The sequence below is a fragment of the Bombina bombina genome, chromosome 5, assembly GCF_027579735.1.
Source record: "Bombina bombina isolate aBomBom1 chromosome 5, aBomBom1.pri, whole genome shotgun sequence".
Classification (NCBI taxonomy): Eukaryota; Metazoa; Chordata; class Amphibia; order Anura; family Bombinatoridae; genus Bombina; species Bombina bombina.
In genome coordinates, this window is record NC_069503.1 from 875451 (window position 1) to 892893 (window position 17443).

The window sequence follows — 17443 nt, forward strand, 5'->3', positions numbered from 1 at the left end:
GTCAGCAGGAGCAGGTAAAGAGCACCACAGCAGAGCTGTATATATAGCTCCTCCCTTCCCTCCCACTCCAGTGATTCGAACAAAGTTAGGAAGAGAAAGGAAAAGCCAAGGTGCAGAGGTGACTGAAGTTTAACAAAAATAAAGACCCGTCTTAAGAAATGACAGGGTGGGCCGTGGACTCGTCATATCGTAAAAGAAATAAATTAGGTAAGCATAAATTTCCTTTGCTTTTAAGAGATATGACGAGTCCACGGATTTCATCCTTACTTATGGGATACAATACCAAAGTTATAGGACACGGATGAACGGGAGGGACAATACAGATGGCTAAACAGAAGGCACTACTGCTTGAAGAACTTTTCTCCCAAAAATAGCCTCCGAAGAAGCAAAAGTATCAAATTTGTAAAATTTGGAAAAGGTATGAAGCGAAGACCAAGTCGCAGCCTTACAAATCTGTTCAACAGAAGCATCATTTTTAAAAGCCCATGTGGAAGCCACCGCTCTAGTAGAGTGAGCTGAAATTCTTTCAGGAGGCTGCTGTCCAGCAGTCTTGTATGCTAAACGGATGATGCTTTTCAGCCAAAAAGAAAGAAAGGTAGCTGTAGCTTTTTGACCTCTACGTTTTCCAGAATAGACAACAAACAAAGAAGATGTTTGAAGGAAATCTTTGGTCGCTTGCAAGTAAAACTTCAAAGCACGAACCACGTCCAAGTTGTGCAACAGATGCTCCTTCTTTGAGGAAGGATTAGGACACAGAGAAGGAACAACAATTTCCTGATTAATATTCCTATTAGTAACAAACTTAGGAAGGAATCCAGGTTTGGTACGCAAAACCACCTTATCAGCATGGAAAACAAGATAAAATGAGTCGCATTGCAATGCAGATAGTTCAGAAACTCTTCGAGCCAAAGAGATAGCAACTAAAAATAGAACTTTCCAAGATAGAAGCTTAATATCTATGGAATGCATAGGTTCAAACGGAACCCCTTGAAGAACTTTAAGAACTAAATTCAAACTCCATGGCGGAGCAACAGGTTTAAACACAGGCTTGATTCTAACTAAAGCCGGACAGAACGACTAAACGTCTAGAACATCTGCCAGACGCTTGTGCAATAAAATCGATAAAGCAGATATCTGTCCCTTTAAGGAACTAGCTGATAGCCCCTTCTCCAATCCTTCTTGGAGAAAAAACAAAATCCTTTGGATTCGCACCAATAAAGATATTTACGCCATAACTTATGATAAATTTTCCTAGTGACAGGCTTTCAAGCCTGAATCAAGGTATCTATGACCGACTCAGAGAATCCCCGCTTGGATAAAATCAAGCGTTCAATCTGCAGGCAGTCAGCCGCAGAGAAACTAGATTTGGATACTGGAACGGACCTTGAATCAGAAGGTCCTGTATCAGTGGCAGAGACGATGGTGGAAGAGATGACATGTCCACCAGGTCTGCATACCAAGTCCTGCGTGGCCACGCAGGTGCTATCAAAATCACAGAAGCTCTCTCCTGTTGGATTCTGGCAATCAAACGAGGAAGGAGAGGAAATGGTGGAAACACATAAGCCAGGTTGAACGACCAGGGTACTGCTAGAGCGTCTATCAGTACTGCCTGAGGATCCCTTGACCTGGACCCGTAACAAGGAAGTTTGGCGTTCTGACGAGACGCCATCAGATCCAATTCTGGTGTGCCCTATTGCTGAATCAATTGTGCAAACACCTCCGGATGGAGTTCCCACTCCCCCGGATGAAAAGTCTGACGACTTAGAAAATCCGCTTCCCAGTTCTCCACTCCTGGGATATAGATTGCTGATAGATGGCAAGAGTGAGTCTCTGCCCATCAAATTATTTTGGTAACCTCTATCATCGCTAGAGAACTCTTTGTTCCCCCCTGATGATTGATATATGCTACAGTCGTGATATTGTCCGACTGGAATCTTATGAATCTGGCCGAAGCCAGCTGAGGCCACGCCTGAAGCGCATTGAATATCTCTCTCAGTTCTAGAATATTTATCGGGAGGAGAGCCTCCTCCTGAGTCCACAAACCCTGTGCTTTCAGGGAATTCCAGACTGCACCCCAGCCCAAAAGGCTGGCGTCTGTCGTCACTATGACCCACGCTGGCCTGCGGAAACACATTTCCTGGGACAGATGATCCTGTGACAACCACCAAAGAAGAGAGTCTCTGGTCTCTTGATCCAGATTCATCTGAGGAGATAAATCTGCATAATCCCCATTACACTGTCTGAGCATGCATAGTTGCAGTGGTCTGAGATGCAAGTGAGCAAACTGAACTATGTCCATTGCCGCTACCATTAGTCCAAGTACCTCCATACACTGAGCCACTAAAGGCCGAGGAATGGAATGAAGAGCTCGGCAGGTGGTTAAAATCCTTAATTTCCTGACCTCCGTCAGAAAATTTTTCATGTCCACCGAATCGATCAGAGTTCCCAGGAATGGAACTCTTGTGAGAGGGATAAGTGAACTCTTTTTTACGTTCACCTTCCACCCGTGAGATCTTAGAAAAGCCAACACGATGTCCGCCTTGGCTAATTGGTAAGACGCCTGAATTAAGATATCGTCCAGATAAGGCGCCATTGCTATGCCCTGCGGCCTTAGAACCGCCAGAAGGGACCCTAGCACCTTTGTGAAAATTCTGGGAGCTGTGGCCAACCCGAAGGGAAGAGCCACAAACTGGTAATGTTTGTCCAGAAAGGCGAACCTGAGGAACTGGTGATGATCTCTGTGGATAGGGATGTGTAGATACACATCTTTTAAGTCCACGGTGGTCATATACTGACCCTCCTGGATCATTGGTAAAATAGTCCGAATGGTCTCCATCTTGAAAGATGGGACTCTGAGGAATTTGTTTAGGATCTTGAGATCTAAAATTGCTCTGAAGGTTCCCTCTTTTTTGGGAACCACAAACAGATTGGAGTAAAACCCCTGCCCCTGTTCTGCTTTCGGAACTGGGCGGATCACTCCCATGGTATATAGGCCTTCTACACAGCGTAAGAACGCCTCTCTTTTTGTCTGGTTTGCAGACAATTGAGAAAGATGAAATCTCCCCCTTGGAGGAGAATCTTTGAAATCTAGAAGATACCCCTGGGTTACGATTTCTAAAGCCCAGGAGTCCTGAAGTCTCTTGCCCAAGCCTGAGCAAAGAGAGAAAGTCTGCCCCCTACTAGATCCGGTCCCGGATCGGGGGCTACCCCTTCATGTTGTCTTGGTGGCAGCAACGGGCTTCTTGGCCTGTTTACCTTTGTTCCAAGTCTGGTTAGGTCTCCAGACTGACTTGGATTGAGCAAAATTCCCCTCTTGTTTTGCAGCAGGGGAAGAGGAAGAAGGACCCCCTTTGAAGTTTCGAAAGGAACGAAATTTATTTTGTTTGGTCCTCATCTTATTTGTCTTATCCTGAGGAAGGGCATGGCCTTTCCCTCCAGTGATGTCTGAAATGATCTCTTTCAGTTCAGGCCCGAATAGGGTCTTACCTTTGAAAGGGATGGCTAAAAGTTTAGATTTTGATGACACATCAGCAGACCAGGACTTAAGCCATAACGCTCTACACGCTAAAATGGCAAAACCTGAATTCTTTGCCGCTAATTTAGCCAGTTGAAAAGCGGCATCTGTAATGAAAGAATTAGCTAGCTTGAGAGCCTTAATTCTATCCAGAATATCATCTAATGGGGTCTCAACCTGAAGAGCCTCCTCCAGAGCCTCGAACCAAAAAGCAGCTGCAGTAGTTACAGGAACAATGCACGCTATAGGTTGGAGAAGAAAACCCTGATGAACAAATATTTTCTTTAGGAGACCCTCTAATTTTTTATCCATAGGATCTTTGAAAGCACAACTGTCCTCAATAGGTATAGTTGTACGCTTAGCCAGGGTAGAAATAGCTGCCTCCACCTTACAGACCGTCTGCCACGAGTCCCGCATGGTGTCTGATATGGGAAACATTTTCTTAAAAGTAGGAGGGGGAGCGAACGGAATAACTGGTCTATCCCACTCCTTAGTAACAATGTCCAAAATCCTCTAAGGGACCGGAAAACATCAGTGTAGGCAGGAACCTCTAGAAATCTGTCCATTTTACACAATTTTTCTGGAACTACAATAGGGTCACAATCATCCAGAGTCGCCAAAACCTCCCTGAGGAGCAACAAGCGGGGGTGTTCTAGTTTAAATTTAAAAGCCGTCATATCTGAGTCTGTCTGAGGGAACATCTTTCCTGAATCAGAAATCTCTCCCTCAGACAGCAAATCCCTCACCCCCCAACTCAGAACATTGTGAGGGTACATCGGATATGGCTAATAAAGCGTCAGAGGGCTCAGCATTTGTTCTCACACCAGACCTACTGCGCTTCCCCTGCAACCCAGGCAGCTTAGACAAAACCTCTGTGAGGGTAGTATTCATAACTGCGGCCATATCTTGCAGGGTGAAAGAATTAGACACACTAGAAGTACTTGGCGTCGCTTGTGCGGGCGTTAATGGTTGTGACACTTGGGCAGAATTAGATGGCATAACCTGATTCCCTTCTGACTGAGAATCATCCTGCGAAATACTTTTAGTAGCTAAAATATGTTCTTTGCAATTTATTGACCTTTCAGTGCATGAGGGACACATTCTAAGTGGGGGTTCCACAATGGCTTCTAAACATATTGAACATTGACTTTCCTCAATGTCAGACATGTTGAACAGGCTAGTAATGACTACAAACAAGCTTGAAAACACTTTATTTAGTGAAAAAATAACAATCTTAAACGGTACTGCGCGTTAAAGAGAAAAAAAAGGCATACACGTTCTGCAAAACTGCTTTAAAATACACCAAACCTTTCACATTTTTGATAGCAGACTCAATTTGTGTAGTTAAGTTTGCCCCACAAGCAAATAAAACATTTAACCCTTTATTGTGCAAATCGGATTGAAATAAGGCCTAAATCCGGAAAAAACACCCCCAGCACTTCGCCACAGCCCTGCTGTGGCGCCTACCTGCCCTCAGAGATTAGAAAAATGGGGTTAAAGCTTCGATTTGACCCAAAACTTCCACAAGGGCCCTCAGGAGTTGGAGATTGCTGCTTGCTAAGAGAAAACAACTGCGCATCTGAGGCGCGAAAATAGGCTTCGATGTCTTTACAGCCTCAAAGAACCGTACCAGAGCGGTTTTAAACTAGCCATGTGGGTTCTGAGACCCAAAAAATAAGCCAAATGTACCCTCAATAAAGTTGCCAAAAAAAAAAAACGTTATTGCCCACAAAACGTTAACAGCACTCCCAGTTCATAAAACGTTTGCCCACAAACATTCAAAACTCAGTGTCAACCATTTTTTAATGAGCCCCTTATGCAAGCTTAGTAATGCCCTTCTATAGCTCTTAGGATTACTGCTTACCCTTACCCTCATGGGGATACTGTCAGCCTTTCTGAAATACACAGTCTCTCCAGAAAAAAATGACTGAGCATACCTCACTGCTATATAGCATGAAAACGTTCCTCACACTGAAGTTTTTTGTACCCCTCAGCCTCTGTGGGAACTGCACTGGATCTTAGTGACAAATGCTAAGATCATCATCCTCCAGACAGAAGTCTTCATCCATCTGCTGCCTGAGAGTAAATAGTACACACCGGTACCATTTAAAATAAAAAAAACTCTTGCTTGAAGAAATAAAAAACTAATATTTTATCACCTCTTTCACTTTACCCTTCCTAGTACTTAGAGTAGGCAAAGAGAATGACTGGGGGTGGAGCTAAGGGAGGAGCTATATAGACAGCTCTGCTGTGGTGCTCTTTGCCACTTCCTGTTAGCAGGAGGATAATATCCCACAAGTAAAGGATGAATCCGTTGACTCGTCGTACCTTATAGAAGAAATCAAGCATTCAATCTCCAAGCAGTCAGCTGCAGAGAAATTAGATTCGGATGATGGAAGGGTCCCTTAACGAGAAGGTCCTGCCTCAATGGAAGTTTCCACGGTGGCAGAGATGACATGACACCAGATCGGCATACTAAGTCCTGCGAGGCCACGCAGGAGCGTTGAGGATCACCGAAGCCCTCTCCTGTTTGACTCGAGCAATCACCCGGGGAAGGAGAGCAAACGGCGGGAACACATAAGCTAGGTTGAACGGCCAAGACACTGCCAAGGCATCTATCAGTTCGGCCTGAGGATCCCTGGACCTGGATCCGTATCTCGGAAGCTTGGCATTCTGACGAGACGCCATAAGATCCCACTCCGACCTGCCCCATCTGAGAATCAGGTTGGCAAAGACCTCCGGATGGAGTTCCCATTCCCCCGGATGAAACGTCTGTCTGCTCAAAAAGTCAGCTTCCCAGTTGTCCACTCCTGGGATGTAGATTTCTGACAGATAACTTCCGCCCACTGAATTATCTTAGATACTTCTGTAATCGCTAAGGAACTCCTTGTTCCTCCCTGATGATTGATGTAAGCCACAGTCGTGATGTTGTCCGACTGGAATCTGATGAATTTGGCCGAATCCAACTGAGGCCAAGCCTGAAGCGCATTGAATATTGCTCTCAACTCAAGAATATTGATGGGAAGTAAAGACTCCGACCGAGTCCACACACCCTGAGCCTTCAGGGCATTCCAGACTACACCCCATCCTATCAGGCTGGCGTCCGTTGTCACTATCACCCAAGAGGGTCTGCGGAAGCATTTCCCTTGGGAAAGATGATCCGGCGACAACCACCAAAGAAGAGAGCTGATTAGAGTTCCTAGGAAAGGAACCCTTGTCTGAGAATTAGTGAACTCTTTTCCAGATTCACTTTCCACCCGTGAGTCCGTAGAAAGGATAGGGCAATGTCGGTATGAGACTTTGTTAGTTGATAAGATGATGCCTGGATCAGAATATCGTCCAGATAAGGCGCCACTGCAATGCCCCGCGGCCTGAGAACCGCTAGCAGAGACCCCAGAACCTTTGTGAAAATTCTGGGTGCCGTGGCTAGACCGAAAGGAAGGGCCACGAACTGAAAACATGAGGGACAAAAAGGAATAGGGGGTTCCACATTGGCATCTAAAACACATAGAACATGTACTTTCCTGAAGTTCAGACATGACAAACAAAACCAGCAATAGCAATATTGGTCGTTTTTTAATTCAATAAAAAAACATAATTTATGCTTACCTGATAAATTTATTTCTCTTGTAGTGTATCCAGTCCACGGATCATCCATTACTTGTGGGATATTCTCCTTCCCAACAGGAAGTTGCAAGAGGATCACCCACAACAGAGCTGCTATATAGCTCCTCCCCTCACTGCCATATCCAGTCATTCGACCGAAACAAGACGAGAAAGGAGAAACCATAGGGTACAGTGGTCACTGTAGTTTAATTAAAATTTAGACCTGCCTTAAAAGGACAGGGCGGGCCGTGGACTGGATACACTACAAGAGAAATAAATTTATCAGGTAAGCATAAATTATGTTTTCTCTTGTTAAGTGTATCCAGTCCACGGATCATCCATTACTTGTGGGATACCAATACCAAAGCTAAAGTACACGGATGATGGGAGGGACAAGGCAGGAACTTAAACAGAAGGAACCACTGCCTGTAGAACCTGTCTCCCAAAAACAGCCTCCGAAGAAGCAAAAGTGTCAAATTTGTAAAATTTTGAAAAGGTGTGAAGCGAAGACCAAGTTGCAGCCTTGCAAATCTGTTCAACAGAGGCCTCATTTTTAAAGGCCCAGGTGGAAGCCACAGCTCTAGTAGAATGAGCTGTAATCCTTTCAGGGGGCTGCTGTCCAGCAGTCTCATAGGCTAAGCGTATTATGCTCCGAAGCCAAAAGGAGAGAGAGGTTGTCGAAGCTTTTTGACCTCTCCTCTGTCCAGAGTAAACGACAAACAGGGCAGATGTTTGACGAAAATCTTTAGTAGCCTGTAAGTAAAACTTCAAGGCACGGACTACGTCCAGATTATGCAAAAGACGTTCCTTCTTTGAAGAAGGATTAGGACACAATGATGGAACAACAATCTCTTGATTGATATTCCTGTTAGAAACCACCTTAGGTAAAAACCCAGGTTTGGTACGCAGAACTATCTTGTCTGAATGAAAAATCAGATAAGGAGAATCACAATGTAAGGCAGATAACTCAGAGACTCTTCGAGCCGAGGAAATAGCCATCAAAAACAGAACTTTCCAAGATAAAAGTTTAATATCAATGGAATGAAGGGGTTCAAACGGAACTCCCTGAAGAACTTTAAGAACCAAGTTTAAGCTCCACGGGGGAGCAACAATTTTAAACACAGGCTTAATCCTAACCAAAGCCTGACAAAATGCCTGGACGTCTGGAACTTCTGCCAGACGCTTGTGCAAAAGAATAGACAGAGCAGAGATCTGTCCTTTTAAAGAACTAGCTGATAAGCCTTTGTCCAAACCCTCTTGGAGAAAGGACAATATCCTAGGAATCCTAACCTTACTCCATGAGTAACTCTTGGATTCACACCAATAAAGATATTTACGCCATATCTTATGGTAGATTTTCCTGGTGACAGGCTTCCGAGCCTGTATTAAGGTATCAATGACTGACTCGGAGAAGCCACGCCTTGATAGAATCAAGCGTTCAATCTCCATGCAGTCAGTCTCAGAGAAATTAGATTTGGATGATTGAAAGGACCTTGTATTAGAAGGTCCTGCCTCAGAGGCAGAGTCCATGGTGGAAGAGATGACATGTCCACTAGGTCTGCATACCAGGTCCTGCGTGGCCATGCAGGCACTATCAGAATCACCGATGCTCTCTCCTGTTTGATTTTGGCAATCAGACGAGGGAGCAGAGGAAATGGTGGAAACACATAGGCCAGGTTGAAGAACCAAGGAGCTGCTAGAGCATCTATCAGCGTTGCTCCCGGGTCCCTGGACCTGGATCCGTAACAAGGAAGCTTGGCGTTCTGGCGAGATGACATGAGATCCAGTTCTGGTTTGCCCCAACGATGGACCAGTTGAGCAAACACCTCCGGATGGAGTTCCCACTCCCCCGGATGAAAAGTCTGACGACTTAGAAAATCCGCCTCCCAGTTCTCTACGCCTGGGATGTGGATCGCTGACAGGTGGCAAGAGTGAGACTCTGCCCAGCGAATTATCTTTGAGACTTCTAACATCGCTAGGGAACTCCCGGTTCCCCCTTGATGGTTGATGTAAGCCACAGTCGTGATGTTGTCCGACTGAAATCTGATGAACCTCAGTGTTGCTAACTGAGGCCAAGCTAGAAGAGCATTGAATATTGCTCTTAACTCCAGAATATTTATTGGGAGGAGTTTCTCCTCCTGAGTCCACGATCCCTGAGCCTTCAGGGAGTTCCAGACTGCGCCCCAACCTAGAAGGCTGGCATCTGTTGTTACAATCGTCCAATCTGGCCTGCGAAAGGTCATACCCTTGGACAGATGGACCCGAGAAAGCCACCAGAGAAGAGAATCTCTGGTCTCTTGATCCAGATTTAGTAGAGGGGACAAATCTGAGTAATCCCCATTCCACTGACTTAGCATGCATAATTGCAGCGGTCTGAGATGCAGGGGCGCAAATGGCACTATGTCCATTGCCGCTACCATTAAGCCGATTACTTCCATGCACTGAGCCACTGACGGGCGTGGAATGGAATGAAGGACACGGCAAGCATTTAGAAGTTTTGATAACCTGGACTCCGTCAGGTAAATTTTCATCTCTACAGAATCTATAAGAGTCCCTAGGAAGGAGACTCTTGTGAGTGGTGATAGAGAACTCTTTTCCACGTTCACTTTCCACCCATGCGACCTCAGAAATGCCAGAACTATCTCTGTATGAGACTTGGCAATTTGAAAGCTTGACGCCTGTATCAGGATGTCGTCTAGATACGGAGCCACCGCTATGCCTCGCGGTCTTAGAACCGCCAGAAGTGAGCCCAGAACCTTTGTAAAAATTCTCGGGGCAGTGGCCAACCCGAAGGGAAGAGCTACAAATTGGTAATGCCTGTCTAGAAAGGCAAACCTTAGGAACCGATGATGATCTTTGTGAATCGGTATGTGAAGGTAGGCATCCTTTAAGTCCACTGTGGTCATGTACTGACCCGCTTGGATCATGGGTAGGATGGTCCGAATAGTTTCCATTTTGAATGATGGAACTCTGAGGAATTTGTTTAAGATCTTTAGATCCAAGATTGGTCTGAAGGTTCCCTCTTTCTTGGGAACCACAAACAGATTTGAATAAAATCCCTGTCCTTGTTCCGTCCGCGGAACTGGATGGATCACTCCCATTACTAGGAGGTCTTGCACACAGCTTAGGAATGCCTCTTTCTTTATCTGGTTTGCTGATAATCTTGAAAGGTGAAATCTCCCTTGTGGAGGAGAAGCTTTGAAGTCCAGAAGATATCCCTGAGATATGATCTCCAACGCCCAGGGATCCTGAACATCTCTTGCCCACGCCTGGGTGAAGAGAGAAAGTCTGCCCCCCACTAGATCCGTTTCCGGATAGGGGGCCGTTCCTTCATGCTGTCTTGGGGGCAGCAGCAGGCTTTCTGGCCTGCTTGCCCTTGTTCCAGGACTGGTTAGGTTTCCAGGCCTGTCTGGAATGAGCAACAGTTCCCACTTGTTTTGAAGTGGAGGAAGTTGATGCTGCTCCTGCCTTGAAATTTCGAAAGGCACGAAAATTAGACTGTTTGGCCTTTGATTTGGCCCTGTCCTGGGGAAGGGTATGACCCTTGCCTCCAGTAATGTCAGCAATAATTTCCTTCAAGCCAGGCCCAAATAAGGTCTGCCCCTTGAAAGGAATGTTGAGTAATTTAGACTTTGAAGTCACGTCAGCTGACCAGGATTTAAGCCATAGCGCCCTACGCGCCTGGATGGCGAATCCGGAATTCTTAGCCGTTAGTTTAGTCAAACGAAGAATGGCATCAGAAACAAATGAGTTAGCTAGCTTAAGCGTTCTAAGCTTGTCAATAATTTCATTCAATGGAGCTGTCTGGATGGCCTCTTCCAGGGCCTCAAACCAGAATGCCGCCGCAGCAGTGACAGGCGCAATGCATGCAAGGGGCTGTAAAATAAAACCTTGTTGAATAAACATTTTCTTAAGGTAACCCTCCAATTTTTTATCCATTGGATCTGAAAAAGCACAACTGTCCTCAACCGGGATAGTGGTACGCTTTGCTAAAGTAGAAACTGCTCCCTCCACCCTAGGGACCGTCTGCCATAAGTCTCGTGTAGTGGCATCTATTGGAAACATTTTTCTAAATATAGGAGGTGGGGAAAAGGGCACACCGGGTCTATCCCACTCCTTGCTAATAATTTCTGTAAGCCTTTTAGGTATAGGAAAAACGTCAGTACACACCGGCACCGCATAGTATCTATCGAGCCTACACAATTTCTCTGGAATTGCAACTGTGTTACAGTCATTCAGAGCAGCTAATACCTCCCCAAGCAATACACGGAGGTTCTCAAGCTTAAATTTAAAATTAGAAATCTCTGAATCAGGTTTCCCCGAGTCAGAGATGTCACCCACAGACTGAAGCTCTCCGTCCTCATGTTCTGCATACTGTGACGCAGTATCAGACATGGCTCTAACAGCATTTGCGCGCTCTGTATCTCTCCTAACCCCATAGCTATCGCGCTTGCCTCTTAATTCAGGCAATCTAGATAATACCTCTGACAGGGTATTATTCATGATTGCAGCCATGTCCTGCAAGGTAATCACTATGGGCGTCCCTGATGTAATTGGCGCCATATTAGCGTGCGTCCAATGAGCGGGAGGCGAAGGGTCTGACACGTGGGGAGAGTTAGTCGGCATAACTTCCCCCTCAACAGAACCCTGTGGTGATAATTCTTTTATAGATAAAGACTGATCTTTACTGTTTAAGGTGAAATCAATACATTTAGTACACATTCTCCTATGGGGCTCCACCATGGCTTTCAAACATAATGAACAAGTAGGTTCCTCTGTGTCAGACATGTTTAAACAGACTAGCAATGAGACTAGCAAGCTTGGAAAACACTTTAAAACAAGTTTACAAGCAATATAAAAAACGTTACTGCGCCTTTAAGAAACACAAATTTTCCCAAATTTTGAAATAACAGTGAAAAAATGCAGTTACACTAATGAAATTTTTACAGTGTATGTAATAAGTTAGCAGAGCATTGCACCCACTTGCAAATGGATGATTAACCCCTTAATACCAAAAACGGAATAACAAATGACAAAAACATTTTTTAAACAGTCACAACAACTGCCACAGCTCTACTGTGGCTTTTTACCTCCCTCAATACGACTTTTGAAGCCTTTTGAGCCCTTCAGAGAAGTCCTGGATCATGCAGGAAGAAGCTGGATGTCTGTGTCTGTAATTTTTGCTGTGCAAAAAAACACCAAAATAGGCCCTCCCACTTATATTACAACAGTGGGAAGCCTCAGGGAACTGTTTCTATGCAAAATTCAAGCCAGCCATGTGGAAAAAACTAGGCCCCAATAAGTTTTATCACCAAACATATGTAAAAAACGATTAAACATGCCAGCAAACGTTTTAAAATACACTTTTATAAGAGTATGTATCTGTAACATATCTCAGCCTAATGTCACTTTCCCTTTAAGACTTCCTTCTCTGACTGCTGCATTTGGGCAGTATTCACATTCAGCTTGCTTGCCTGATTAATCATTCATGCACCTGATTACCTCAGCCTCTTTTTAAGCCTTCTCAGGTCTAATGTGCTGGGCATTAACATTGAAGTTGTGATCCTGACTGTTTCCTGCATGAATTTTACCAACTATTTCAACCTACAGCATTTTCTATTACCAATGCTTAAAATCATCAAATCGCAAGTATCCAAATAATTCCATTTCTGTTTCCTGGACACTGCTTCTTAACAAACTCTGAACTTTATTATAAATCAAGCATACTTTTGGTTACCATCACTCTCTAATTACAACAGCATCTTACTCAGAACTTTATAACTATTTCTCTGCTACAAGTTGTCATTGCTGAAATATCCTGCTGCTATTCAGAACTCTGCATCTTTATGTTCAGTTAAAAGCTTTCATGTGATTCTCCAATATATGTTCAAACAGTAATTGATGCCTTAAACTTAACTTTCACCTGTGCTGCTCTGCTAATTACTGACATACAGCTCTTTATAATATTATGTACTGTGAACCTGCAACAAACCAAGTTTGCATATATATGCACAAACAGTAATTAATGCCTAAACTTTCAGCTTGTCTAACTACCTGTGCAGCTGTGCTTAACTCTGACATACAGCTTTATATAATATTATGTACTGTGAACCTGCAACAAACCTTAGTTTGCATCTAAGTGTCAATCTTCTACCAGTTTACTCTGAAGTCTGAACATTCCACATTGCTATATTTTTCTCTCATTGAATCCTGCAGCTACTTCTATTAACTAACTATAAGTCACAGTGAAGTCAGAATTTTTGTATACAAATGTTGCACTCTCCATTTCTTCTACAATAACTTCTAGCAAATATGAATCACAGAATATCATCTATCCACGTCCAGGATACTCTTCCCTGGGTCAGGAGTCGGTGTCTTCAAATCCCTACCACTGCCCCGAGGGTCTGTTTCCTGAGCGCATGTACACCGGATCATGACAGTATCTCTATTAATAAGCCTGATACCAGTCGCTATCACTGCATTTAAGGCTTTACTTACATTACTTCGGTATCAGCAGCATTTTCTAGCAAATTCCATCCCTAGAAAAATATTTTAACTGCACATACCTTATTACAGGAAAACCTGCACGCTATTCCCCCTCTGAAGTTACCTCACTCCTCAGAATATGTGAGAACAGCAAAGGATCTTAGTTAATTCTGCTAAGATCATAGAAAACGCAGGCAGATACTTCTTCTAAATACTGCCTGAGATAAACAGTACACTCCGGTACCATTTAAAAATAACAAACTTTTGATTGAAGAAATAAACTAAGTATAAAACACCACAGTCCTCTTACGACCTCCATCTTAGTTGAGAGTTGCAAGAGAATGACTGGATATGGCAGTGAGGGGAGGAGCTATATAGCAGCTCTGCTGTGGGTGATCCTCTTGCAACTTCCTGTTGGGAAGGAGAATATCCCACAAGTAATGGATGATCCGTGGACTGGATACACTTAACAAGAGAAAAAACCTTACTGATCAAATAATCTCCCTTAAGGACATATTAACCCTTGATCCTATTGAGGCATAAAGGAGCCACACTGTGACCCTGTATAGTAAAAGTATATATATATAAAAACGGTTTTACCATCCAGTATCTATGCTGTGGAACAGGCACAGCCTCTCAAGTGTGACAGGTCTTGCAGTGACGCTCTAACATAGACTTAAGCGCGTAACAGCAAGCGGTGAAACTCGTCAACACTGATTGCTAAGGAGCAGTTAGGCGACAGTCTGGATGGGTTCGCATCCTCAGACTAACTTTCATCAATACTCTCACTGAGAGGTCCTTCTTGAAGGGAATATATCCATTACTGGAAAAAACAAATCTTCTGACACTTCTCTGCCACCTCCTATAGTGACGAAAGGCAAAGAATGACTTGGGGATAGGGGAAGTGGGAATGATATTTAAGACTTTGGCTGGGATGTATTTGCCTCCTCCTGGTGGCCAGGTGTTGTATTCCCAACAGTAAGGAATAAAGTTGTGGACTCTACCTGCCTTATGGAAGGAAACATGGTTTTAAATGGGATTTTTATATAAGTATCTGTGCATATTCTTCTTTATAGTAGTGTCTATTACATGCAGTTAGAGGGACAGTATACACCAATTGACATATAAGGGAACAAGTGAAACAAGAGGGCCTGCTATGGTACTACTAGAGCACAGATAGGTTAGTCAGTGTTGCACAGTTAGCATATAAACTTAACTAAAAACTTTATATTTCCCTCCTTCAACTCCTACCCCCCTCTCCTTCTCTCCTCCTTCCCCTCCTTCTACCCAATCCCACTAATTCTTCTTCCACCATATAAGTCTAATTACCTGAGTGCAACAGTGGCCTCTCTGTCTCCATGTTGCTCTTTGACATAAACTGCTGACAAGCTGTGATGGCTCCTCTATTTCTTTGCTGTAAATATCGACTGACCACATCAGGATCTAGTCTAACAAATGGCTGTATCATCAAGGAATCCACATAAGGACCCCTGACAGATGATGTGCAAACCCCATTTAAAACAGACATATATCGGTCCTTTTCTGCCTCATCATCAGTTGTATGGTTAATAAACATGGTCTGGTGACAACGGGTCTGCCTCTGGTCACAAAGATTTGAACACTCAACTGGTGCCCTCTCGATTTTCTGGAGCGGGGTCTCCACATCCCAAAGTGCATTAGAGAAAAGTTCTGAGCTGACACAGAACACACTGTCGTGCTTCTGCGTATGACACCCCAGTGACACCTTTATTGGTTCATCCTCAATACAAATGACAGACCGAGAACTCGATGGTGACAGCACTGAACGAGAATCAGAAGACAGTGTGTATTGGGAGGTTCTGCATTCTGGGGCCTCAGCTCGTAGTTTCTGTAATGTAGGTTGAAGGCTTAATCTTCCTTTTGGTTCTTTTCCAAGAACCATAGCTGATACATTACCAGTGAATTGATGACCAATATTCTCCATATCCATTGTGTGTGTCAAAATGTGAGTATCACTGTCCTGTCTGCTGACATCTTCACCCACTTCCTTTCTAGAAGTATGAATGGTTTGCTCCAGCCCCCGAGAGTGCTCTTCCTCCACAAATGCCAAACTTTCCTCCAGACCTTCAAACAAGGACATTGGTTGCAGCAGGGTGTTTCCTGCCCGTGGTAGAGCTGTCTGCAGAACAGAAGGAGTGCTAGAGAACAGTGGAGCTTTATGCAGAGGACTGTGAGTAGTTTCAGTGCTGGAATTCAAAATGTTGTTGACATCAGTATGTAACTTCCGTCTCTTGCTCAGTGTACGCCTGCAGGTCTCAAAGTCAGAGGTGGAGTCTGAAGAAATACAAATCAGCTGCACCTAAAGGTAGAACCATATCACAATTTAGTTAAAAATATGACAAGTGAGCGCGAGCGAGCGAAAGAGAGCGAGCGAGAGAAAGAGAGCGCGAAAGAGAGAGCGAGCGAGAGAGAGAGAGAGAGAGAGAGCGAACGAAAGAGAGAGTGAGAGAGAGCAAGAGAGAGAGCAAGAGAGAGAGCGAGAGAGAGAGAGAGCGTGAGAGCGCGTGAGAGAGCGTGAGAGAGCATGAGAGAGCATGAGAGAACGTGAGAGAGCATGAGAGAGCGTGAGAGAGCATGAGAGAGCGTGAGAGAGCATGAGAGAGCGTGAGAGAGCATGAGAGAGCGTGAGAGGGCGTGAAAGAGCGTGAAAGAGCGTGAGAGAGCATGAGAGAGCGTGAGAGAGCGTGAGAGAGCGTGAGAGAGCACGAGAGAGCGCGCAAGAGAGAGCGAGCGAAAGCAAGAGACTGAATACAGAAGAACAACAATCTGCTTCAGTCCTTTGAATCATATGAATTGTGTATATGTAAGAATGCTGTGTACTAAATAGAGGGGGAGAGCGAGAAAAAACAGAATTTATGCTTACCTGATAAATTACTTTCTCCAACGGTGTGTCCGGTCCACGGCGTCATCCTTACTTGTGGGATATTCTCTTCCCCAACAGGAAATGGCAAAAAGTCCCAGCAAAGCTGGCCATATAGTCCCTCCTAGGCTCCGCCCACCCCAGTCATTCGACCGACGGACAGGAGGAAATATATATAGGAGAAACCATATGGTACCGTGGTGACTGTAGTTAGAGAAAATAATTCATCAGACCTGATTAAAAAACCAGGGCGGGCCGTGGACCGGACACACCGTTGGAGAAAGTAATTTATCAGGTAAGCATAAATTCTGTTTTCTCCAACATTGGTGTGTCCGGTCCACGGCGTCATCCTTACTTGTGGGAACCAATACCAAAGCTTTAGGACACGGATGAAGGGAGGGAGCAAATCAGGTTACCTAAACGGAAGGCACCACAGCTTGCAAAACCTTTCTCCAAAAAATAGCCTCCGAAGAAGCAAAAGTATCAAATTTGTAAAATTTGGCAAAAGTGTGCAGTGAAGACCAAGTCGCTGCCTTACATATCTGGTCAACAGAAGCCTCGTTCTTGAAGGCCCATGTGGAAGCCACAGCCCTAGTGGAGTGAGCTGTGATTCTTTCAGGAGGCTGCCGTCCGGCAGTCTCATAAGCCAATCGGATAATGCTTTTAAGCCAAAAGGAAAGAGAGGTAGAAGTCGCTTTTTGACCTCTCCTTTTACCAGAATAAACAACAAACAAGGAAGATGTTTGTCTGAAATCTTTAGTAGCCTCTAAATAGAACTTTAGAGCACGGACAACGTCCAAATTGTGTAACAAACGTTCCTTCTTTGAAACTGGATTCGGACACAAAGAAGGTACAACTATCTCCTGGTTAATATTTTTGTTAGAAACAACTTTAGGAAGAAAACCAGGCTTAGTACGCAAAACCACCTTATCTGCAGA

At 44.4% G+C, this 17443-nt stretch overlaps 1 protein-coding gene across 1 annotated transcript in view; it reads right to left on the reverse strand.

Annotated features, from left to right (window-relative positions):
- The window catches only part of LOC128659661 (uncharacterized), a 346545-nt gene that overhangs the window by 207278 nt on the left and 121824 nt on the right, over positions 1-17443 (reverse strand). Inside the window, exon 7 of the mRNA XM_053713230.1 lies at positions 14936-15944. Within this exon, the coding sequence (XP_053569205.1) occupies positions 14936-15944 (1009 nt within the window). The remainder of the gene's footprint in view (positions 1-14935; positions 15945-17443) is intronic.